The following is a 25,948-nucleotide window of genomic DNA, read 5'->3' as shown; positions in this document are numbered from 1 at the left end:
ATGATTACTGAACCATGGTAATTAGTCTCCATGTTATGAACAAGTGTTGAACATGGAATTAAAGTTCAAATTTATTATCAGTTTATACCAGGACAGTAAGAATATTGTTGGTTCTGTGAACTGTTCTGAAAACTGACTCTAACATGCATCCAGCAGTACAAAACAGGTGAAATAATGCATTTCTATGTGTGATATTTCAGTGAAAAGATCAATTATTACATAGATAAAGCATGGGAACACAGTTCTGAGGTCCATTCATGAGCTTGATTCATGAGCAATATCTACCTTGGCCACATTCTCTTCTCCCTCATCCTATCAGGGTCAAGGTTCAAGAGTGTGAACTCATGCACCAACAGGGGCAAAGACACTAAGCCTTTTCACAACGCCAAGTACGTATAAGTTAACCCTCCAAATTGGAGGATCAAATCGCAGGAATTGCGCAGTGTGAAAAGAAATAACCGGGCAAGGCGAGTCACTTTCAACCTGGCTCCGAGAAGAGTTGAGAGCCCACTCTGACAGCTCCACGCCCCATTGCCTGAGCACCGCTCTGACAGCTCCACGCCCCGCTCTGACAGCTCCACACTCTGACAGCTCCCTGCTCCACTGCCTGAGCCCTGCTCTGACACCTCCACACCCCACTGCCTGAACCTTGCTCTGACAGTCTACACTCTGACAGCCCCCTGCTACGCTGCCTGAGCCCCGCTCTGACAGCTCCACGCCCCGCTGCCTGAACCTTTCTCTGACAGTCCACACTCTGACAGCCCCCTGCTCCGCTGCCTGAGCCCCTCTCTGACAGCTCCATGCCCCGCTGCCTGAACCCCACTCTGACAGTCCACACTCTGATAGCCCCCTGCTTCATTGCCAGAGCCCCTTCCTATGCGATCCAAGCACGATCTGAGCTCCCCTCCACAGTTTTAGGTCCCCTGAAAGCAGCCACCACTTCCTCTTCAAATTACAGACGCGTTACCCAGAGGAGTGGCGTGAGGGAGCGGGCAGCATGAGGAAATGGGGTGGGGGAGCATGCGGTGTGAGAGGGAGCAGGCCCAGAGGAAGGGAAACATGATGGAAGCAGGGCAGGGGAGTGGACCCGGCGTGAGGACTGCTCGGCTGAGGCGCTGTGGGCGCTCTTGGGCACTGGTGGCAAAGCAGCAGTGGCATCCCACTTGCAGGAAGCAGGGCGATGGTCCGCCATGATGGAGCCTGAGCATCACCATGAAGGGGTGGCCGCTCTGGTTGATGCTGTGGCCTCTCACGTTGGAGCCCATATGACCCTGATGTCCAGCCTTCTGCCCTGCTTGGGTGCCAGCTCCAAGCAGCTGATGCTGGCTCACTCACTGGCCACTCTGAGTGAGGCAGCGCAGGGCGAACTATTGATCAGTATTTAGTAAACCTTCCATCAAAAAATGACACAAAAAGTATTTTTTGTTAAGTATACAGATGTCATTAACATTTCAACAATAAACATATGACACATTAACCTGTTGTGATTTTGTGCTTATAAAGATCATAATATCTAAAGCTCTGACAGCTGTGAAATGTCACTGTGCAGTCAGCTGATTGTCAGAGCATTGTACGTAATACGTCACTTGTGACGTCGCTGCTGGAAGCGGGACCCCCCCCACCCTTAAAATCCCAAGTAGCAGAATTACCTACAAATAATGGTGCAGTGTGAAATGCTGCTGGGTTCAGCTTGCCCTGCAATTTTTCCTCTTGGTGCATGATTTCATGCTCTTGATCCTTGACGCTGATAAGATGAGGGAGAATGGAGTGTGGCCAAAGTAGATGTGGCTGCCTCACTGGAAGAAGAAAGCATGCGTGTTTAGAAAGCAAAAATCAGGCAGAGCTCATGAGAATTATAAGGTAACCAGGAAGGACCTTAAGAAGGGACTTAGGAGAGCTAGAAGAGGACATGAGAGTAGAATTAAGGAAAACCCCAAGGTATCTGAAGAACAAGAGGATGAGAGTAAGGGTAGGACTGCTTAAGATAAAGGGGGTAGGGGAGGTCCTTAATTAATAGTTTGCTTCAGTGTTCACAGGGAGAGGATCTTGATGAATGTAAGGTCAGCATAGCACAGGAAAGTGATAGTACTCGATCTTCTGAAAAACTGATGTCCCTGGGGCTAAGTGGGATATACCCCAGAAAGCAAGGGAAAAGATTTCTGGGGCATTGACAATGATCTTTGCATCCTTGCTGGCCACAGAAAGGGAACTGGAGGATTTGACAATGGCAAATGTTATTCCTTTGTTCAAGAAAGGTAGTAGGAATAATCCTGTGAAGTGTTGACTGGCCAGTCATATGTCAGTGGTAGATAAACTATTGGAGAGAATTCTTAGGCGCAAGATTTATAAGCATTTGGAAAAACATAGCCAGCATGGCTTTGCAGGGGGCAGGCCATGCCTCACAAGCCTAATTGAGGTTTTCAGGAGGTGACAAAGGAAATTGATGAAAGTAGAGTGGTGGATATGGTATATATGGACTTTAATAAGGTGTTTGACAAGGATCCCCATAGTAGGGTCATCCAGAAAGTCACAAGCCTTGGGATCCATGGAAATTTGACTGCATGCTATTTTGAATTGGCTTGCCCTCAAAAGGCAGAAGATGGTAATTGATGGAGCATATTTTGTCGAGTTTGGTGACTAGCGGTGTTCTGCATGGACAGATCTTGTAATTTTTATAAAAATTACCTCATCAAAGAATTTGTCAGTTGGACCAATAAATTTATTGGTGACACAAAAGTTGGAGGTAGTGTAGAAGGTTGACATAGCTTACAATTGAATATAGCCAGGATGCAGAGTTGGGTGGAGAAGTGGCAGATAGAATATAATCTGGAAAAATATGAAATAATACACTTTGGAAGATAGAACTTGAAGTTGAAGTACATGGTTAATGGTTGGATTCTTAACAGTGTGGAGGAATAAAGGAACCTTGGGGACTAATTCATAAATCCCTCAAAGTTGCTGCACAAGTTGATAGAGGGGTTAAGAAGCCATATAGTGTGCTGGTCTTCATTAGTTGGGGGATTGAGTTCAAGAGCCGCAAAGTATCATTGCAGCTCCATAAACTCTGTTTAGACCACACTTAGAATATTTTGTTACGTTCCGGATGGCTCATTGCATGAAGATTTAGAGAGGGTACAGAGGATATTTATCAGGATGCTGTCTGGTTTGGAGAACATGACTTATGAAGAAAGACTGAGTGAGCTCGGGCTTTTCTCTTTTTAGCGACAAAGGGTAAGAGGCAACTTAATAGAGGTTCGTAAGATTTTGAAAAACATAGATATGGTGAATAGCCAGCACCTTTTTCCCCAAGTATTGATAACCAGAGGAAAGTTTGGAGGAGTCTGGAATGCACTGGTAGAGGCTGATACAATAGGGACATTAGAAAAACTCTCAGATAGGCATATGGATTTAAGAAAATGGAGTGTTATGGGTTGCAAGGGAGGGAAGGGTTATATTGATGTAGCGTAGATTTATATGGGAACCAAACTGTGCTGTACTATTCTATGTTCTAATCAACACACATTCTGTCCATATACTATGCTTATCAAGAGAATGATTGATTGAAAGATGTGTAGTGAGTGGGTTTAATAAAAAAAAGTAATCCAATGCAGTATTTCAGTCGGTTTGAAGAACTTCACATGATGATTACCCCAACTGTGTTTTACAGAAACAACTATGACCACTGGTGAAATAAGAAACAACCTTAAGTATGATTGCTGGGTATTACCTGTTTAACAATAAATAACTAGCTATTTAAATATTATCATGTCAATCATTTTATTTCTAGGAGTGTCTGGTATGATCCTGTATCATATCCAACTTCATGGCAATTGGATCCAACAGAAGGTCCCAACAGAGAAAGACGACGTTTACAGAGATGCTATTTGACTATACCCAATAAATACCTGCTCAGAAATCGTCAAAAACCTAAGGGTAAATAGATGGGATAAGCTCCGATTGTTAAGTTCCAGATGGCTCATTGGATGAAGATTGTGAGAGAGTACAGAGGATCATTTGCTTTCTTCTTTTGCAGAACCACTGAAACCACCTTTGTCATTTTTGTTCGAGGATAAATCTCGTTCTTCTTTTTCATCATCTGTAAAGGATAAAGCGACAAGTGAGCCTATCAGGTAGTTTAATCACCTAACCATGTTCTTCATAAATGACTCTTATTCAAATAGTCATTACAGTCTGCACAGGCGTAAAGTGATTGTCACCCAAGTAGTAGTGACAACGGACAACTCAGAACACAGCAAACTGCATTGTACCCATGCCAGCTGTTTAAAGATTAAATCCAATCCCTTGCTCTTTCCCAGTGCTTCCCAATTTTTTTATTTTTATGTAAATACATAAATTCAGATAAAAGTGATTTCCTATTTAAAAGGGAAAAGATATCAGTGGTATTACAACTGTTGGAATTGATAACAACACAGACTAATATTTTGTTTTCTAATTAGATTCATACGCAAATGTATCAATGTTGCGCCTGCTCAAGAAACAGTTGGTGAACTCCTCCTAGGTTAGTAACATATAAATTCTCCTTGTATTTTCCTTTGAGTATTGATCTGTGACATATATTTATTATGGAAATCTGTTGTTTTCCAGGGGAGTCGGGAATGTATTTTGTTGAGGACAATGCGGCTGATGCTTCTGACCATCCTGTAAGTAACACAATTTTTTGAATATTTTATTGGATTTATTTTAATTTAGGAATATAAAATTTGTGTGTTCAGGCATTGTTAAAAAGTTAATCTTTCTCTGACTTGAAAGTGCAGCCAAATGAATCTTTAAACAGAGTTTTAACAATATAGTAGAAATGTAATCATTCATGTTCACAAGTGGTGTGTTGTCTTCAACTGGCAACTTGGCTCAGTAATAATATTGTACGCACATCTCAAATTAAGAAGCCACGTTACACTCTTCATGCCTTAGGTTCTCATCTTTTTAGCAAATCGGAGCTCCCAGTCTAAATTTTTAGAATGAGATCGATTCTGAACGCTGATAATCAGAACTATTGCAACGATGTTTTCCTACCATATGAACTGTCACTCAGCAATACTGAAAGAGTTTTAAACTAAAACCTCATCTGGCATTTCAGAAAGACATAAAGTATCCCATGATCTCAGTCATAGCAAAATGGGGGTGTTTTCCCAGTGTTTTGACTAACTTTTATTTAAGTTTACATAAATTGGGGGATGGGAAATGTTTTAGAATATCCTGAGCTAATTGTAATGCTTATATTTGTGAAACACAAAGATTTCTACCCATTTAACTATATGTTGCAGAGTTCTGCAATGGAAATGGAGCCAGCTTCATTCTCATGGACATATGAAGAAATTAAAGAAATTCATAAGCGTTGGTGGCAGCTGCGTGACAATGCCCTGGAAATCTTCCTAAGCAATGGCAGAACTCTTCTTCTGGCATTTGACAATGCAAAGGTATATCTTAAATGCACTTTCATTCCACTAGAGAAAAGAACAAAAGAGCTCAGTGGCAATTTGCTCTCACATTTTCGATGTGACTGCAATTCCTTGAATATTCGTCATTCCATGAGCAGAGGGGCCTATCAGCACCTCCCTCCTTTCAACCTTTATATGGGTGTCTCTTGGTAAACAGTGATTGCTGTGTTTCACTGCAAGGCAATCTGACAAGAGATGCTTAAAAGGAGTTGTGCTAAGACCAATTTACAGCTAAGTCAATGACCAAACCAGGCAAAACAAAGAGATAAAATTAGCATTGACTTATTTAGCAGAATTGTATTTACTATTCAGTAAATTTGTATTAAATTATCACAATGCTGTTTTCTTTGCATGTTTCTGAAGGTCAAAAGGTTGCATTGTCATCAATTTAGTGGAATGAGACGTGATGGAGTAGTGGCCGGACGGTGAACTCCAGCCCTCTCCAGAAAAGTCGGGAAAAACAAGAGAAAATACAAAGGCACAGAAATACAAGTTAAAGAAAAGTGAGTATAAAGGTGGAAAGAAGATGGAGACAAAAGGAGAAAAATCAAAATCAACGGAAAGAAGAGAGGAAGAGAAGACAACGGAGGAAAAAGGTGAAGGCCTTACCTGTCCGAAGAGGCCCGCTGTGGAGAGAAGACCCCACTACCTCAGGTCGGTAGAAAGAGAACTACAACAATGGCTCACAGAGCCGAGTAAAAGTGCGCAACCGCGCATGCGCGACTCCTCGCGCATGCGCGATGCGCATACAAAAAAACACACCGACGGGAGGGGGGACCAGCTGGGGAGTCGATCTCCACAGCCGGCAACGACAGCTGCAGAACACCTGCAGCAAGAAGAGACCACAGAAGACAATGGAAACAAGAAAGAAGAGGAGGAAAGGGCAGCAAAGAAACAACAGATGGTCAACCTAGAGGAAGAAGAAGAGGAAGAGGAAGAGTACAGGGAAATAGAAGAAGAAAAGATAGGCAAGGTAAAGGAGGTACTTGCTCTTGTTAGAGGATACATGGAGTCATTTAAAGAATGGCAAACACAGGAATTCAATGATTTAAGAAGAAGAATAAACAACACAGAAAAGAAAATAAATAAAATGGATATGACCTTAACAGAAATGGGGAAAAAAATGGACAAGATGGAAGAACGGGCAATAGCAGCAGAAATGGAGGTAGAAGACTTAAAAAAGAAATTGGAGGAATCTAATAAAAAAACTAAAGAGACACAAGAATTACTAGCCCAAAAAATAGATATAATGGAAAATTATAACAGAAGAAATAACATAAAGATAGTGGGCCTTAAGGAAGATGTAGAAGGCAAGAATATGAGGGAGTTTATAAAAGAATGGATCCCTAAGGCCCTAGGATGTCCAGAACTACAGCAAGAAATGGAAATAGAAAGGGCACATAGAGCATTGGCCCCTAAACCACAACCACAACAAAAACCAAGATCTATTGTAGTAAAATTCCTAAGATATACTACAAGAGAAAAGGTACTGGAGAAGACAATGGAAAAAGTAAGAGAGGGCAACAAACCACTGGAGTATAAAGGGCAAAAAATCTTCATTTATCCAGATATAAGCTTTGAACTCCTAAAGAAGAGAAAAGAGTTCAATGCAGCAAAAGCAATTTTATGGAAGAAAGGATATAAATTTACACTGAAGCATCCTGCGGTATTGAAAATATTTATTCCAGGACAACAAAACAGACTATTCTCGGATCCAGAAGAAGCACGAAAATTTGCAGAACAATTACAAAAATAGACTGAGGGATGAAGACGGGTAATGAGAGCAAAAATTATCACGATTGATATGTATGTGGGTAAAGACAAAAATAGACTGAGGGATGAAGACGGGTAAGGAGGGTAAAAATGACCACGATTGATATGTATGCGGGTAAAGAGGTATAAGAGTGAATAGAGACAATGGGCATATGTGAAAGTATCTGTAATTAGAGGAAAACATAGAAAGTATAGACAAGAATTAATAAGGGAAGGTAATGGAATAGAGAGAATAAGGAGGGAACTAAAAGAGTGACCTTTGTGACATATAAAAAACGAAATCTTTTCTGGGGGGGGCTGGGTGGGGGGAAAAGAGCGGTCACTGCAAAATCAGTTGACGCTTGCGAGTGGATTCGCAAATCCAAATGGAGAGGGGAGATGTGGTTGTCCGACAAGGGATAAAGGGCAACTCAGGAGGGGAAGGGGAGATTGGGGATAAAGAAGATAGAAATAGGAGAATAAGGAAAATGTTGGATGTTGTAGGAATGTTGTCTGGTAAAGAGTTGAAAATAAGAAAACAGAAATGGAAAAGGAGGAAAGGTAATGATGGAGAAACGGAAAGAGAAGATAAACAAAATATAAAATGGCTACGCTGAACTATATGACTCTAAATATTAATGGAATACATAACCAAATTAAAAGGAAGAAACTACTAAATTTACTGAAAAAGGAAAAAATAGATATAGCATTTGTCCAAGAAACACATTTAACTGAATTGGAGCACAAGAAATTAAAGAGAGATTGGGTAGGACATGTAACAGCAGCATCGTATAATTCAAAAGCAAGAGGAGTGGCTATATTAATTAGCAAAAATGTGCCATTTAAAATAGAAGAGGAAATAATAGATCCAGCAGGGAGATATGTTATGATAAAATGTCAGATATATTCAGAGCTTTGGAATCTACTTAATATATATTCACCTAACGAAGAAGATCAAAAGTTTATGCAAGATATCTTTTTGAAGGTAGCTAATACGCAAGGGAACATACTAATAGGAGGGGATTTCAATCTGAATCTGGATCCAAATATGGATAAAACGGGGAAAAAAATTAACAGGAAGAACAAAGTAACCAAATTTATAATTAAATCAATGCAAGAAATGAAACTTGTGGACATATGGAGGAAACAAAACCCAAAAGAAAAGGAATACTCATACTACTCGACTAGACATAAAACATACTCAAGGATAGACCTATTCCTGTTATCAGCCCACATACAAGGGAGAGTTAGGAAAACGGAATATAAAGCTAGACTATTATCGGACCACTCACCCCTGTTATTAGCAATAGAGCTAGAAGACATCCCTCCAAGAATGTATAGATGGAGATTAAACCCCATGCTACTTAAAAGACAGGATTTTAGAGAATTTATTGAAAAACAATTAAAAATGTACTTTGAAGTAAATACGGAATCAGTGGAAGATAAGTTTATACTATGGGACGCAATGAAAGCATTCATTAGAGGGCAAATAATAAGTTATGCAACCAAGATGAAGAAGGACTATAATCAGGAAACAGAGCAGTTGGAAAGGGAAATAATAAACATAGAAAAAAAATTAGCAATAAAGGAAGATACAACCAAAAGAAGAGAATTGGCGGATAAAAAAATAAAATATGAAACATTACAAACATATAAGGTGGAGAAGAATATAATGAAGACAAAACAGAAATATTATGAACTAGGGGAAAAAACACACAAAATCCTAGCATGGCAGCTTAAGACAGAGCAAACTAAGAAAATGGTATTGGCAACAAGGAAAAAAGACAAACAAATTACATATAATCCAAAAGAAATTAAGGAAAACTTCAGAGAATTCTATGAACAATTATACCGAACCGAAAACGAAGGGAAAGAAGGGAAAATAGATGAATTTTTGACTAAAATTGAACTACCAAAACTACAAATAGAGGAACAAAATAAATTAACAGAACCATTTGGAACAGTAGAAATACAAGAGATAATAAAAAATTTACCAAATAATAAGACACCAGGAGAGGATGGACTCCCAATAGAATTCTACAAAACATTTAAAGACCTAATAATACCGCCCCTCCTGGATGTAATCAACCAGATTGATGAGACACAAAACTTACCAGATTCATGTAAAACAGCAATAATTACAGTGATACTAAAACAAGGGAAAGATCCACTCTCACCAGCGTCATATAGACCAATATCTCTGCTAAACACAGATTATAAGATAATAGCTAAACTATTAGCGAACAGATTAGCAGAACAGGTACCGAAAATGGTAAATTTAGACCAAACTGGATTTATCAAAAAAAGACGCACAACAGACAATATTTGTAAATTTATTAACTTAATTCATGCAGTAGAAGGAAATAAAGCACCGGCAGTAGCAGTTGCTTTAGACGCAGAGAAGGCCTTCGACAGAGTAGAATGGAATTACTTGTTCAAAGTATTGCAAAAATTCAGTTTACCGGAGAAGTATATTAATTGGATTAAAGCATTATATAAGGGACCGTTAGCGAAAGTGACAGTAAATGGACATGTATCAAAGCAATTTAACTTAAGCAGGTCAACGCGGCAGGGATGCCCACTATCACCATTATTGTTTGCGCTAGCTATAGAACCACTAGCAGAATCGATAAGAAGAGATAATAATATAAAAGGAATAAAAATAAAAGACAGGGAATATAAAATCAGTCTGTTTGCGGATGATGTGATAGTGTACTTAACAGAACCAGAACTATCAATAAAAGAACTATATAAGAAATTGAAGGAATATGGAGAAGTGTCGGGATACAAGATAAACGTAAATAAAAGTGAAGCAATGCCTATGAATAACGCGGATTTCTCAAAATTTAAGGAGGAATCCCCATTCAGATGGCAAACGCAGGCAATAAGATACCTGGGTGTGCAAATAAACAAAAATCTAGGCCAATTATATAAACTCAATTACAATCCACTAATGAAAAAATTACAGGACGATTTAGAGCATTGGAAAGAGCTACCACTAACACTGATAGGAAGGATAAACTGTATTAAAATGAACATTTTTCCAAGGATACTATACTTATTTCAGGCATTGCCAATACAACTGACAGAAAAATTCTTCAAAGAGTTAAAGAAAATAATAAGGAGATTTTTATGGAGAGGGGGGAAACCGAGGATAGCACTAGACAAATTAACAGAATGGTATAAACAAGGAGGCTTACAATTGCCAAACTTCAAAAATTATTATAGAGCCGCACAATTAAGGTACCTATCAGATTTTTATCAAACAAGGGAAAAACCAGACTGGACGAGACTAGAATTAGATAAAATAGGGGAAAAGATACCTGAACACATATTATATAAATGGGACGAAAAATTGGTACAACATAGAACTTCTCCAGTATTACACCATCTCCTCAATATATGGAAGAAGATTCATGTAGAAAGAAATAAAATAAATTACCAAATACCAAAACTAATATTGACGCAAAATAAGCTACTCCCTTTTACAATAGACAACCTTGCCTTTAGAAAATGGGAAAAAAAAGGGATTAAAAGAATAGAAAATTGTTTTTCAGGAAGTAGATTCTTATCCTTTGAACAAATGAGAGATAAGTACAATATAACGGGAGATACAGCGCTGGCATATTACCAACTGAGATCCTACTTGAAAGATAAATTAGGAAGCAACTTGAGTTTACCAGAGGGAAGTAACCTTGAATATGTGATTACAGATACAATGTTAATCAAAAGATTTATAAAAAATATGTATATTAAACTGCAAGAAAAGGAAAATGAGGAAACAAATGGTAAAACTAAACAAAAATGGGAACAAGATTTATATATAAAGATAAAAAAGGAAACATGGGAGAAGTTATGCTCTGGAACGATGAGAAATACAATAAATACGAGGCTGCGTATGATACAATATAATTGGTTACACAGACTATACATTACACCGCAAAAGTTAAATAAATGGGACCCAACAGTATCTGATAGATGTTTTCGATGTAAAAAAGAAAGGGGAACAACAATTCATGCAATCTGGACATGTGAGAGAGTAGAAAAATTTTGGGATGATCTCAATCAGATATTAAATAAAATAACAGAAAACAATATACCAAAGAATCCAGAGATCTTTCTCCTAAGTAACATAAAAAATAAAGAATTTGGAATTGACTTGGAGGATGCACAAAAAAGATTTGTTAAGATAGCCCTAGCTGTAGCAAAAAAATGTATTATGTCAACCTGGAAATTGGAAGATAATTTGAAAATACAACAATGGTATATAGAAATGAATAAATGTATTCCATTAGAAAAAATAACATATAGTTTAAGAAATAATATTGAAATATTCGAACAAGTATGGGAGCCTTACATTAAATACAATAGCGAAAACCTACCGGGAACAAACATTACCTAAGTTGATGGAAGGAGAAGAGAAGAAAAGAATGGACTCAGTAGAATTTCTGGTGTATTTTTGTTGAATGACAACATTGTCTAACTGAATTAATGCAACCTAGATTGTATAACTAAAATGGATGAGAGGGGGGGGGGGATGGGGGGGTGGCTTGGGAGGAGGGAGGGGGGAGGGAGAAAAAGTCACTGTAAATGTGTGGAAAAGAAAAAGTGTATATCATGGCTATTGTGATTTATGGTGTGAAAAATAAAAAATTAAAAAAAAAAAATTTAGTGGAATGAAATGAAATATTTGTTTTACAGGATTGTGAACTCTTCAAAACAAAATGAGAAAGAAACTTGGGTATCTTTCATTGGCTCCTATCTGATAAAGACATCAGATTGTGTCAATGCGCACAATGTAATTTCATACCATCATCTCCATTCTGTGACTAGAAATCACAAATGGGAAACCGAAGATGAGATTCTCTGTACAACTGAGGAAGTTAAATCCATTTCAATCCTGAGAAATTTTCAGCAGTTTTTATAAATTTTTTTGTAGTATTTTATTTATCATTGTAAATATATTTAACAGTCAACAATCATACAAAATGTCAAGAAAACCCATCCCTCCACCCCCCTCCCCTCTGTATAACTCCAGTTAAACAGGGAGGAGAAAAAAAAGCAAAGATAAAGAAGCAGAAAGATCCCGTTGTCAATGCGTACAGTGAAACACATAAGTGACATGATGGTATCATAATGTTAAAATCTTTACAGAGGTCTTTTGGCCAGTCAAGTGCCTATATATTCTAAATAGGACTGCCAGAATTTTAGGAAGGTGTTATATCCCCTCCTAAAACTGTATGTGATCTTTTCAAATGGAATACAGCTGTTCATTTCTGAAGACCACCTATCAATGAGGAGATGGGTGTCAGATTTCCATGTTACTGCAATACATTTTGTGTGAATTTAATTTGGAATTTAGTTAGTGATTGACTAACATTTGTAAAATTCCCCAGAAGACAAAGATCTGGGTCTACTGGGAAGGTGACTCCTGTGATTTTCGTTAGGATATCACACAGGTCATACCAGAAAGGTCTTACCTTCTTGCAGAGCCAGGTAGAGCGTAAGAAAGAACCAACCTCTATCCCACTTCTAAAGCACATCTCTGAAAACTCATGTTAATATTTTTATAGTTTCTGTGGGGTGAGGTACAGCTGATGGAGAAAATTATAATGAACCAGTCTATACCTGGCATTAATAGTAGCCAATAAACTTCCAGAGTTGTTAATCAATTGTTATGTCTAAATCTGACTTCCATCTCACTCTGGATTTATGCAAGCCTGGCTTTGGGCTCTCACTCATCAATATTAAGAACATACTAGAAATAAATTTATGTACACTCCCTTCATGGAGTAGTTTCTCCATCTGAGTGAGTCCCGGTAAAGTCATTTCAGGGCCCAAATTGGCCCTAAGGAAGGATCTTAACTGGAGGTAACAAAAGAATGTTTTGTTGGGCGTCATATTTCTTCTTCAACTGTTCAAATGACATGAAAGGTCCTTTTTCATAACAATATCCAGATGTTGTATCCCATTATGGCACTAGTCTTCAAAATCTTGTTCAAAGTCATGGGTATAAGTTCATTTTGCCTTAAAGGTGTTTTCAGTGATAATTCCCTTTTCAGTCTAGAGCCTCCACAGGTCTTACCTCATATTTTAACCAAGTATTTTAAAATGGGGTTGTCTGTCTTGATGGATATATTTCTGGAATTCCATTTATAAATAAAAATCATTATGTACTTTCTCTTTTAGGGAGTGAAATCCAATTTGTACCCAGGAGGGGGCATCATCACCCTCACAAAATTAAGAAATAAATCTCATTTGGCCCACCAAATAATATTTTTTGGAACTAGCCAACTGGATGCCTCCTAATCTATAATCCCATGTTAACTTTTCCATGGATACTCTGGGTACTTTACAATTCCATATAAACTGCCCAACATGCTTATTAAGGGTTTTAAAAAAGGTTTGGGGCAGTGGAATGGGCAAGGACAGGAAAAGATACTGCAATCTTGGCAATATATTCATTTTCACACAGTTGACTCTGCCAATTAGAGTAATGAGAAAGTTCACCCACCTACTCAAATATTCAATTTTACTAAGTATAAACATAGAAAAATAGGTGCAGGAGTAGGCCATTTGGCCCTTCAAGCCTACACCACCATTCAATATGATCATGGCTGATCAGTACCCGGTTCCTGCCTTCTCCCCATACCCCTTGATCCCCTTAGCCACAAGGGCCAAATCTAACCTACTCATAAATATTGACAAGGAACCGGCCTCAACTACTTCCTGTGACAAAGAATTCCACAGAACCACCACCCTCTGAGAGAAGAAATTTTTCCTCATCTCAGTCCTAAAAAACTTTCCCTTTATCCTTAAACTGTGACCGCTGGTTCTGGTTTTTCCCAGCATTGGAAACAACCTACCTGCGTCTAGTCTGTCTAATCCCTTAAGAATTTTATATGTTTCTATATGATCCCCCCTCATTCTTCTAAATTCCAGAGAGTATGCAAGTCCTTCCATCTCTGGTATCATTTTAGTGAATCTTCTCTGCACCCCCTCCATGGTGAGGATATCCTTCCTCAGATAAGGCGACCAAAACTGCATGCAATACTCCAGATGTGGTCTCACCAAGGCCCTGTACAGCTGCAGCAGGATCTCTGTACTCAAATCCTCTCACTATGAACGCCAACATAGCATTCACCTTCCTCACCGCCTGCTGCACGTCCACGTCCTCTTTCAACAACTGATCCACAGCAGCACTCCTTTTCCTAAACAGATACCATTTAGATAATAGTCCTTTTTCATGTTCTTACCTCCAAAATGGATAACCTTGCATTTATCCACATTATATTGCATCTTCCACGTCTTGGCCTAACTTGTCCAAATCACGCTGCACCCTCCTAGAGTCCTCAACACAGCCAACCCCGCTACCCAACTTAATGTTGTCTGAAAATTTTGAGATATTGCTATCTATTCCCACATCTAAGTCGTTGATATATATTGCAAACAACTGTGGCCCCAGCACAGCCCCTGCAGTACCCCACTAGTCACTGGCTGCCATTCCAAAAAGAACCCATTTATACCTACTCTTTGCTTCCTGTCCATCAACCAATTCTCTATCACATTAATACCATACCTCCTATATCATGCTTTTTAAGTTTGTACTAGTCTTCTACATGAAACCTTATCAAATGCCTAAAGTCCAGATATACCACATCCACTGATTCCCCCCTATCCACTCTACTGTTTATATCCTCAAAAAACTCTATTAGATTCATCAGACATGATTTTCCCTTCACAAAACCATGCTGACTCTGTCTAATGATACCACTACTCTTCAGATGTACTGTGATTGCATCTTTAATAATTGATTCTAGCATCTTCCCTATGACCGATGTCAGGTTAACTGGTCTGTAGTTTCCCAGTTTCTCTCTCCCTTCCTTCTTAAAGAGTGGGGTTATGTTGGCCACCCTCCAATCCTCAGGAACTAATTCAGTATCTAAGGAGGTTTGAAATATTATCACTAATGTATCCACTAGTTCCTGGGCTATTTCCTTCAGCACTCTTGGATGCAGACCTTCTGGCCCTGGGGATTTATCCACCTTTAATCTCTGCAATTTAACTAATACAACCTCTCGACTTACAATTATTTCCTTTATACCCTCCCGCACATTAGATCTCCGATCCTCAACAATTTCCTGAAGATTAGTTATGTCTTCATTGGTGAAGTCAGAACTAAAGTAGTCATTCAGACAGTTTGCCATACCCTTGTTCCCCATGATTAACTCACACGTTTCTGTCCACAACTGACCCACATTTGTCTTAACCAACCTTTCTCTTAACATATCTATAAAAACTTTTACAGTAATTTTTTATGACCCCTGCCAGCTTCCTCTCATAATCTCTTTTACCTTTCCTAATTAATCCTTTGGTCCTCTTCTGCAGAACTGAATTTCTCCCAATCATCAGGAATTTTTTTTTTTGACAAATTTATATGCTGCTTCTTTGGATTTGAATCTCTCTCTCTGATTTCCCTCGTTAGCCATGGATGTGCTACCCTCCTTGATTTATCCTTTTTCCAAACTGGAATGTACATTTGTTGTACTTGCTCTAATCTATCCTTAAATGATTGCCATTGCATTACTACCGTTAGTCCTTTAAGTACCATTTGCCAATCTATTTTAGCCAATTCACATCTCATACTATCAATACCCCTCTTCAAGTTCAGAACCTTTGTTTCTGAATCATCTCTATTCTAATGAAGAATTCCACCATATTGTGGTCACTCTTGCCCAAGGGGTTCTTCATTACTCAGTACCCAGTCTAGAATAGCTTGTTCCCTCATCACTTCCTCAACATGCTGATTTAGAAAACAATCCCACATGCATTCTAAGAAATCCTCTTCCTCCTTACCCTTAATTAAGTTAATATAAATTCTGAAGATCATTATCTAACTTTATTCCAAGGTATTTAATGAATGGGGTTGTTTGCTGGTACTCAATCTGATGAAAATTTGTTGGTGGGATAATTTCACTTTTCCCAGTTTACTTTGTATCCTGAAACTTCGCTGTAAGCTTTTAATAAAGTCTGTAATTTAGTAAGAGAATTAACCAGATCCGTTTACAGGATAACATCATCTACCATAAGTTTAATTTTGTGATTTCTCTGACCCACCTTAATACCCTTTATCTCTGAGTCTGCTAAGGATCAATAGCTAAGATAAAAAGTTCTAGAGATAAGGGACAACGCTGTTGACTCGACCTGCTCAAAGGGAATGTTGTCCTTTAGTGGTGACCCTGGCTTTGGGTCTGTGATAAAGAGTTTTAACTCAGTTAATAAACTGCTGTCCAAACCCAAGCTTGGCTAAGACTCTAAGCAAATTGGCCATTCCAGCCTGTCAAAGGCTTTCTCAGCATCCAGAGCCACAGCCTGAGACTTTTCTTAATGGATAATATTAAAGAGCCTACATAGATTGTTGGCTGATCAACATTTCAAAATAAAGTCTCTCTGGTCTGGATTTATTAATTTCAGCAAGTATTGATCAAGCCTGTTAACCAGGGCCTTGGAAATCAATTTATAATCTGAGTTAACTAATGAAATGGGGTGACATGAAGAGCATTTTAATGGGCCTCTGTTTTTTTATGAATTATGGCAGTAGAAAATGATTCAGGGAGAGTTTGAATTTTATATGCTAAATCAATTATATCCATGATGAGGGGTATAATTAATTCCTTAAATTCTCGATTAAATTCTGGCAGGAAATTTATTGAACTGTAGTGAGCCTTTTGGGGTAAAGGAGAGGTCCAGATTTGCTTGATCTTCTTGGTCAAGTTTGGGGAGTTCAACAGTGGATAAAAAAAAATCACAATCTTGGTCAGGTCTTCTGGAGATTCTGATTTATATAAATTTGTATAGGACCGTTTCAATGTGTCATTAATTTCTGTTGAATTATATGAGACTGAGCTAACTTCAGTCTGAATTGAATGAATTGTTCTCGAACTTTCCTCTGCTTTCAATTGCCAGGACAAGACTTTATATGCTTTCTCTCCCAGTTCATAATATTTTTGTTTAGTTCTTAGAATTTTTTTTCAATTTTTTGTGTGTAATGTATTATACTTGAGTTTTTTGTTTACATGCACTTTATATACTTCCTTGGAACCAGTATACACGACACTTTCCTTATTCTAATATATCCTAATTTCAAAGTATCATCTTCCAAAGCAGGGGTTCCCAACCTTTTTGTTCCTCTGTACCCCTTGGGCATTTTTATAGGTTCCTGTGTACCCCTAAAAATTAAGGATTTAAAAAAAATGACATTGTGCAATCTGACTGCAGATTACAACACCATGTATTGAGTAGTGGTTATTCTGTTAGACCTAATGTACCCCCGAAAAGTGCAAATATACCACTGGGAGTATATGTACCCCAGGTTGGGAACCCCTGTTCTAAAGCATGAGCTGCGATATTCCGAATTTAGATATCTTTAATCCAACAAATCAAACTCTGTGCCTGATACTTTATGTAGTTTTCATTCGTTGATAAAACGGATAAACATTTTGCATAGTCTTTCATAACGGTGAATAACAAAGCATTTACTGTATGATAGAGATACAAAAAGCTTTTAAAGGGATACACAAATTCAAAGAAAAATTTCTTGTGCTCATGCTTCCTTCACATCTTGTAGAATGAGAGGCATGCTGTTAGCCTGGGTAGATATTATGACATATTACATCATAGTATTGTAACACGACAAACAATAGACAGGCACAAAATTAACTAAGAATCAAAAACACAAAGTTTTAACCTTTCCAGCCAGACTGCTGGAACTCCTTTTTTTATTTCAAAATTTCTGTTTCCACTCCTTCTATGTCTGCCGATGTATTTCTTCTTAATACTTTTTGTATATGAGATTATCTGTCCCCTAAGCTATGCTTTTAACATGTCCCATAAAATAAAACTATTGGAAGCAGAGGGACAGTTTATCTCACAGAATAGCTTTATCTAGTCTAATAAATTTGCAAAATTCTGGTTTTTGAAGTTGGGTAGGAATCAGTTTTTTTAATTCTTTATCCATCCTTAACATTGTGCTTACTGAAAATCTTCATTTCAAGCTTTTCCAGATGACAGTGTATACTTATTATGCCCTTCCAGCTTGTGTCACAGAGATACACATTCCAAAAATGTGTAATTGAACCATGGAGATTTATGGCACAGAAAGTGGTTGTCAGCTTACTGTGTTTGTGCCAGCTATTGGCAAGAATTATCCAATTAACTTTACTGCCCCTTACTTCCATGAGGTCTATTTTCACCATAGTTTTCATACAAAGGGCGCTATTCTCTTTAGCATGGTATTTTTATTGTGAGTTATATCAAAATCTTTTCCAAAAGACTGCTGAAACTTTTAGTACTTCATCTGAATTTTGGAAGAGGTGTTTATAAATCAGATGTATCCTAATATTGATTGACTTTCAGATACTGTCATTAATTGTTGCATATTGTCACAAAAGTATTGTTTGTTTACGAAGTTAAATCTTTTACCATTTAGGTTCGGGACAATGTACATCACAACATCCTGTCGTCCAGACTCCCAAATTTATTAGAATATGGAAACATTACAGCTCTGACTCATTTATGGTGCTCGGGACAGATAACCAATTTTGAGTATTTAACCCATTTGAACAAACATGCTGGACGCTCTTTCAATGATCTCATGCAATATCCTGTTTTTCCTTTCGTGCTGAGTGACTATTGCAGTGAAACAGTTGACTTGAGTGAGCCTGCCATTTACAGGTAACTTTTGTATTCAGATGGTTTTCAAAAGAAGAGTCACGTTTCATTTTCTCAAATCTGAATGTCTGTGTTGCTGTCTTCTTTCCATTCCTATTTGTAACACTGACCGGGGGGGTAATCCTTGATGGATTGTATCCAAATTAAACCAACCTAATATCATGAAATTGAAAAAAATATTTTTTTTAAATAAAAATATATATTTATAAATATATAGGGTATTATCTGATGCATATTTTAAGATATTAATTTTTTCTGGACTTTTTTTGATGAATGGAATTTGTTATGATCATTTCAGAAACCTTTTGAAACCTATTGCTGTCCAGTCCAAAGAAAAGGAAGATCGCTACGTGGACAACTATAAGGTTGGAGGATAACATACAAATTTATTTTCACATTTATTATACATAAAATTAATATTTTAAGTTACTTTAATATATGAATCTGTAGGCTCATCAATAGGATGATGAAAAGTGATGTTTTAGTTAATTTACAGCTCTGTTAGGGCCATTCAATTTTCTGAACTGTACCATGATAATAGTATCCTTCAACTGGAGGATATTTCCCTCATTTATTAAGCTGAGATTCACCCACCCACATAACCCATAACCTCTCTGACACAAGATCCTTTCATCAGCTGGGGTGGTGTAGCAGTCAGTGGGAATGCAGGTTTATTCCTAAGGCCTGGTGCACTCTGTGTGGAGTTTACATATTCCCTCCATGAGTATGTGGGTTTCCTCCAGATGCTTCAGTTTCCTTCCTCATCTCAAATATTTAGAACCATAGAACATCACAGCACAGAAACAGACCCCCTCGACCCTTCTAGTTTGTCCAACTGACTTGCACCCAGTCCATAGCCCTCCCATCCCTCTCCCATCCATGTACCTGTCCAAATTCTTCTTCAATGTTAAAATTGAGCCTGCATTCACCACTCACACCACTCTCTGTGTGAAGAAGTGCCCCCTCATGATCCCCCTAACCTTTTCCCCTTTCACCCTTAACCCATGTCCTCTGGTTTGTATCTCACTTACTGTCAGTAGAAAAAGCCTGTCTACGTTTACTCTGTCTATCCCTCTCATAATTTTAAATTAAACCTTTCCTTCTTCTACACTCCAGGGAATAAAGTCGTAACCTGTTTAATCTTTCCCTGTAATTCAGTTCTGAAGTCCAGGCAACATCCTAGTAAATCTTCTCTGTACTCTTTCTTTCTTACTGATATCTTTCCTGTAGTTAGGTGACCCAAAACTGCACCCAATACTCCATATTTGGCCTCACCAAAATCTTATACAACTTTACCATAAAATTCCAACTCCTATATTCAATACTTTGATTTATGAAGGCCAATATGCCAAAGCTCTCTTTACCTCTGACATCACTTTCAGGGAATGATCTATCTGTATTCACAGATCCCTCTGTTTTTCTGCACTCCTTAGTGCCCTACCATTTGCCAAAATGCAACACTTCATATTTGTCTGCATTAAATTCCATCTGCTATTTTTGAGCCCATTTTTCCAGTAGATTATTTGCTAGTAGATAAAATTGCAACTAGTCGATGGCAGGAAAATTAAGAAGAGTTCATAGGCAGGGATATAAAAAGGGAGGCACATGGAATGAAAGAGATTGCTCATTATTATTATTAGGCTGGACTTGAATATAGAGGACAAGATCGAGAAGCCAGCACAGTAGTGTGTTGTACATTGGGATCCAAATCTTCTCTATGTCATCTATACAGTGCTCTCCATAATGTTTGGGATAAAGATACCTTTTTCCTTTATTTTCCCCTGTGCGCCACAGTTTTGAATTTAAAATTAAACAATTCACATGTAATTAAAGTGCACATTCCAGATTTTATTCAAGGTTATTTGTATACATTTTGGTTTGACCAAATAGAAATGACTGCACTTTTTATACATAGTCCCCTCATTTCAGGACACCATAATGTTTGGGACATTTGGCTTCATAGGTGTTTGTGATTATTCATTATGTTTAATTGCTTCATTGGTACATACCCCTCCATAAATCTTTGTCCGCGAAGCTAAGCCAAAGAAAGAACAGGTATAAGTGAGCTCGGCTTGCTTCTCAGCTTTTGATCGTCTTTGGAGTCTGTAGTTGCTGTTTTTCAACACAAGGAACAGAGTTGTGTTCAAAGAAGCCGTTATGAGGCTGAAAAACATGATTAAAACTGTAAGAGACATCATCCAAAATCAAGATTACCAAAATCAATAGGTTAGAACATCATTAAGAAAAAAGAGTGTACTGGTGAAATCAGTAATCGCAAATGGACTGGTATTCCAAGGAAGACCTTAACTACTGATGACGGGAAAATTCTTACCATAATGAAGAAACATTCCCAAATCCAAAGGTGATCAAAAGCTTAGAAGCAAACCTAGCTCTCTTATACTTGCACCAATGAAGCAATTAAACATACCCGAGTACTCACAAACACCTATGAAGCCAAATGTCCCAAACATCATGGTGTCCTGAAATGAGTGGACTATGTATAAAAAGTGCTGTAATTTCTACATGGTCAAACCAAAATGTATACAAATAACCATGAATAAAATCTGAAATGTGCACTTTAATTACATGTGAATGATTTGATTTTAAACTGTGGAGCACCAGGGCAAATAAAGGAAGCAAGTGTCTTTCTCCCAACCATTATGGAGGGCACTGAATACTGGAATAGAAGCCAGTTCAGGATCTTAAATTATATTGTAAATGAAATTATAAATCATTTATGTTATAGCATAAAATAATCCAGGTAAATTGTAAACATTGAAAGGTTAACTCATTTTAATTTTTTTAAATTAAAAACAATAAAATTTGTTTTATTTACAACATGGTAGAAGCTGATTCCAGCAATTGAACCCTATGCCGCAATTTCACCTAACTAAATTTTGGGGGGTGGGAGGAAACCGGAGCACTCAGGAAAAACCCAGACAGGTCTTTGGAAGAACTAGAAACACCTTACAGACAAGTGCCAGATTTGAACCTAATTCACTGGCACTGTAATGGTGTTGTGCTAACCGTGCTGCCCAGTTTGAGTGCTTTCAAATGGAACCATACCAGGTGAATCTATCATCAGCTGCACCTACTTCCAAAAGCTGGCTCAGAGCAAATGACAATTGTTCTGTCACTTTTTTAAATAATGTATTGATGAGTTGTTAACAATTACAATGCAAAGCCACTTTTGAGGGAAGAAGAGGAAGGTAATTTGACCAGTGAGCTAGTGAAGGGCTAAATTAAGCCAGTGGGAGATTCATGGAACCAACTTGCTCAGGCCAGAAGCAACCAGATGGCTCTATATTGAATGATATATTATATGGGTTTTTTTTGTTGTTGAGATTGCTGGTTGCATTTTCTTTCAGCTCTGGAGATGATACGCGATTCATAATGTAGTCAGTTAAATCCCTTACCATCTCTGAAAAATTTTCTGAAATAACCTGGTTGCCAGTTTCAGGTGATACCTTAACTAGTATGTCATACACTAAGCTAGAATTTCTTACCAATTTCTTCTCAATTCATGGGCTCCTGCAGTAGGTTGCCAACTGCCTCAATCATGACGTGGTGTCAGGAGTAGTAGTTAAGCAAATAATTTTTTTTTCCTGTCAGTACCTGGAGGAAGAATATCGAAAGGGGGCTCAAGAAGATGATCCAATGCCACCAGTCCAGCCATATCACTATGGGTCTCATTATTCAAACAGTGGGACAGTCCTGCACTTTTTAGTCAGGATGCCACCATTCACCAAGATGTTTCTGGCTTATCAGGGTAAGATTCTTTGAATAATCCTTTTCATCAATCTGCAAAATTAGTTTATGATAATGGAAGAGGTGCAAGCAAAGTGTTTTGTAGGATATTAAGTTTCATCAGAATGGCTCTGTATAATCATGAATCCATTCAATACAGGTGTCTCACCATACCACTCACCCACTTAAAAAGATGGCATAAGTTCCTAAAGAAACCTTCTTAATGAGAATATTTTCATAACAGTAAGACAGAAGGCCCTAAACCTTTTGCAAGAGATACCAATACTATGATACTAAAAGTTAAAAGTTGGTCAGTCTCCTCTCAGTAATGATAAAGCTGAAGCGCTTCTGGAAAAAATTAAAGTCAATTATTTGAGGCTGTTGTTAACAGGTGGAAGAGCAGAGGTGTTCAAGTGCTCGCCATTTTAAATATCTTGTTTATTTCAGTCTCCTTCACATTAATCCCAGTTGAAAAGAGTATTCAGTATTACCACTTCTCACTGTCCCAATTTTGAAAGACAGAATCCAAATGTGTTCCATGCCTTTCATTTATTAAATGACATTTAGAGTTAAATAAAACCCTCATTGTAGCAAAGATTTTCTAAGTGAATACTTTTTATCTGGGGGATAGACCAAAGGAACTGCTCACACTAACCATCTGAGACTCTCATTGTACAAGACTATATTTATTTATTTTTATAGATACTGCATACGTATTATTTGTATGTGTGTTATGTCTGGTTCTGTACATGTCTTGCACTGAGGACTGGAGATCACTGTGTCATTGGGTTGTTCTTGTACAATCAGATGACAATAACTTGACTACTAGAATTTGTTCTGTAATCATTCTTATTTGAAGAAACATTAAGAGGTGAAACAAACTAAATGATTCGACTTTAACAGGGATATAGGAACAAGATATGTACACAATTCTTTGAGGTAGCTAGTTGACTTATTAAGATTGTTGAATGATTGCAGCAAATTTTTGTAGTATGGAATACATAGACTTGAGTGGGGCTGGAAGCAAACTCAATATTAACAAACAAAAAAGAAAAGTATTTAGTGTACAGTGGAGGGAGTCATAGAGCTCTGCTGCACAGAAGCAGGCACTTTGTCCCATCTTGACCACTCAGGCCAAGCTAGTCCCATTTGCCTGTGTTCAGTTCATATCCCTCCAAATCTTTCTATCCATATACCTTTGCAGTTATCCCTGCATCTACCACTTCCTCTGGCAACTTGTTCCATATACCCATGACACTGTGGAAGAAAGTGCCCTCAAGTCCCTTTTAAAACTTGCCCCTCTCACTTTAAATTCATGTCCTTTAGTTTTAGGTTCCCTATCCTGGGAAAAAGTCAATGACTTGTTACCTTATCTATGCCCCTCATGATTTTATAAACCCCTTCGGTCCTTCTTTTGTCTCCTGTTCTTCAGAGAGAAAAGTCCCAGCCTAAACAGCCTCTTTTTAAAATTCAAGCCCACCTATCCTGGTAACATGAAGAGAACAGGACCAATTGGATATATTTCAGAGATGCTGCAGTTTGGCTGAATAGTTTCCAGCGTTGTCTGATTCTCATGCACTTTGCATGAATATTTATTGCCAAGCCCCAGGAAGCAAAAGATTTTTAAAAGCCTATTGTTGAAATATGTTTATATTGTAATATTAACTGTGAGTTGTATTTCTTCTGCCTAGATCAAAGTTTTGATATCCCTGATCGAACATTTCACTCTATGAATACAACTTGGCGCCTTTCCTCGTATGAATCAATGACTGATGTGAAGGAACTCATTCCAGAATTCTTTTATCTTCCAGAGTTTTTAGTCAATAGAGAAGGTGTGTACTATAAATAAATATTTCATGATCTGTTTACTTTTTATGCCATGTGTCAAAAAGAAATACTTTATTGTCCTTTATCACGTTGATTTTAAAGTTATTTTGTTTTTGAAATTCAAATCATTTAAACATACAGCATGGTAACAGGTCTTTCCGGCCAACGAGCCCTTGCCGCCCAAATACGCCAATTAACCTACAAACCCCATGCAGTTTTGGAGGCGGGAGAAAACCCATACAGGTCACGGGGAGAACATAGAGAACATACAAACTCTTCCAGACAGGACTATATTGGAATGTGGATTGCTGGCTGGCACTGTAATAGTGTTGCACTTATCGCTAAACTAACTCTGCCATCCACGATAAGACTATATATTCAGCACGGTCAACAAACCAAAATTACGTAGGCACATTTCAGAAACAAGAAAATCTGGTGCGCGCTATCTAAATCTGTTCTGGTATTAATGGTATGACTGGCATGGGCGAGAAGCATTGCTCAATGAATCTGCAAGAGTGTTTCTAGCGATACATTTTTGTTTGGTTTAATGCTCCATGCCTGCTATTTCTGTTGAAAAGTGTGCCAACTCCCCCTCACCTATGACCAATCTTTCTCTAAGCTCTTGGTCTGCTAACATACAAGTTCTCAAATTATCATTTTTTTTAAATCCTTCCATGGCCTTGCTCCTCCCTACCTCCACTGCCTCTTCCAGAAACCCCTTTGTCCATGCCCATTCTGCATCACCATATTATTGATGGCTGTACTTCATCTTTAGTGAGAAAGAAATTGCTAGTGTTAACACCATAAAATAACAGAGCAGAAATAGGTCATTTGGCCAATTGAGGCCACTCCACTATTCCATATTCTCCCACAGCCCCATCCCCTGCCTTCTCCCCATAACCTTTGATTCCCTGACTATTCAGATATCTATCAATCTATGCCATAGGGTGTACCCTATGGCCTTGGCTCTACAGCTGCTTGAGTAGCTAATTCCAGAGATTTACCACTATCTGGCAAAAAAATTCCTCCGCATCTCTTTTAAATGGTGCCCTTCAATGCTGAAGTTGTGGCCTCTTGTTCTTAACTCCCTTACCATGGAACATAACTTTGCCACATCTACTTTTTCCAGGCCTTTGAGCATCTGAGATGCTTCAATGAGGTCCTCCCTCATTCTTCTGAACTCTAAGGAGAACAGTCCAAGAGCCATCCAGTGTTCCTCTTGTGCTAATCCCTTCATTCCAAGAATCATTCTTGTGAAGCTTCTTTGAACCCTCTCCAATGCCAGCACATTATTTCTTAAATAAGGAGCCTAAAACTACACCCTGTACTCCAACTGAGGCCTCGCCAGTGCCTTATAAAGCCTCAACATCACATCCCTCTCTTGTATCCTATTCCTCTAGATATGAATGCCAACATTGCATTTGCCTTCTTCA

General features: G+C 38.1%; 1 protein-coding gene across 6 annotated transcripts in view; it reads left to right on the top strand.

Moving 5' to 3' along the window:
* The window catches only part of lyst (lysosomal trafficking regulator), a 344,523-nt gene that overhangs the window by 278,802 nt on the left and 39,773 nt on the right, over positions 1–25,948 (top strand). For all 6 annotated transcript variants that reach the window (XM_069885166.1, XM_069885165.1, XM_069885164.1 and 3 more), the window contains 9 exons: positions 3,788–3,933; positions 4,034–4,130; positions 4,458–4,519; positions 4,606–4,661; positions 5,286–5,438; positions 18,700–18,944; positions 19,240–19,306; positions 22,554–22,710; positions 24,380–24,520. In XM_069885166.1, coding sequence (XP_069741267.1) covers positions 3,788–3,933; positions 4,034–4,130; positions 4,458–4,519; positions 4,606–4,661; positions 5,286–5,438; positions 18,700–18,944; positions 19,240–19,306; positions 22,554–22,710; positions 24,380–24,520 — 1,124 coding nt within the window. The remainder of the gene's footprint in view (positions 1–3,787; positions 3,934–4,033; positions 4,131–4,457; positions 4,520–4,605; positions 4,662–5,285; positions 5,439–18,699; positions 18,945–19,239; positions 19,307–22,553; positions 22,711–24,379; positions 24,521–25,948) is intronic.

The sequence above is a fragment of the Narcine bancroftii genome, chromosome 6 (genome assembly GCF_036971445.1).
Source record: "Narcine bancroftii isolate sNarBan1 chromosome 6, sNarBan1.hap1, whole genome shotgun sequence".
NCBI classification, from domain to species: domain Eukaryota; kingdom Metazoa; phylum Chordata; class Chondrichthyes; order Torpediniformes; family Narcinidae; genus Narcine; species Narcine bancroftii.
Note: the sequence above shows the minus strand (reverse complement) of the source record. Positions and strands in the feature narration are given on the sequence as shown.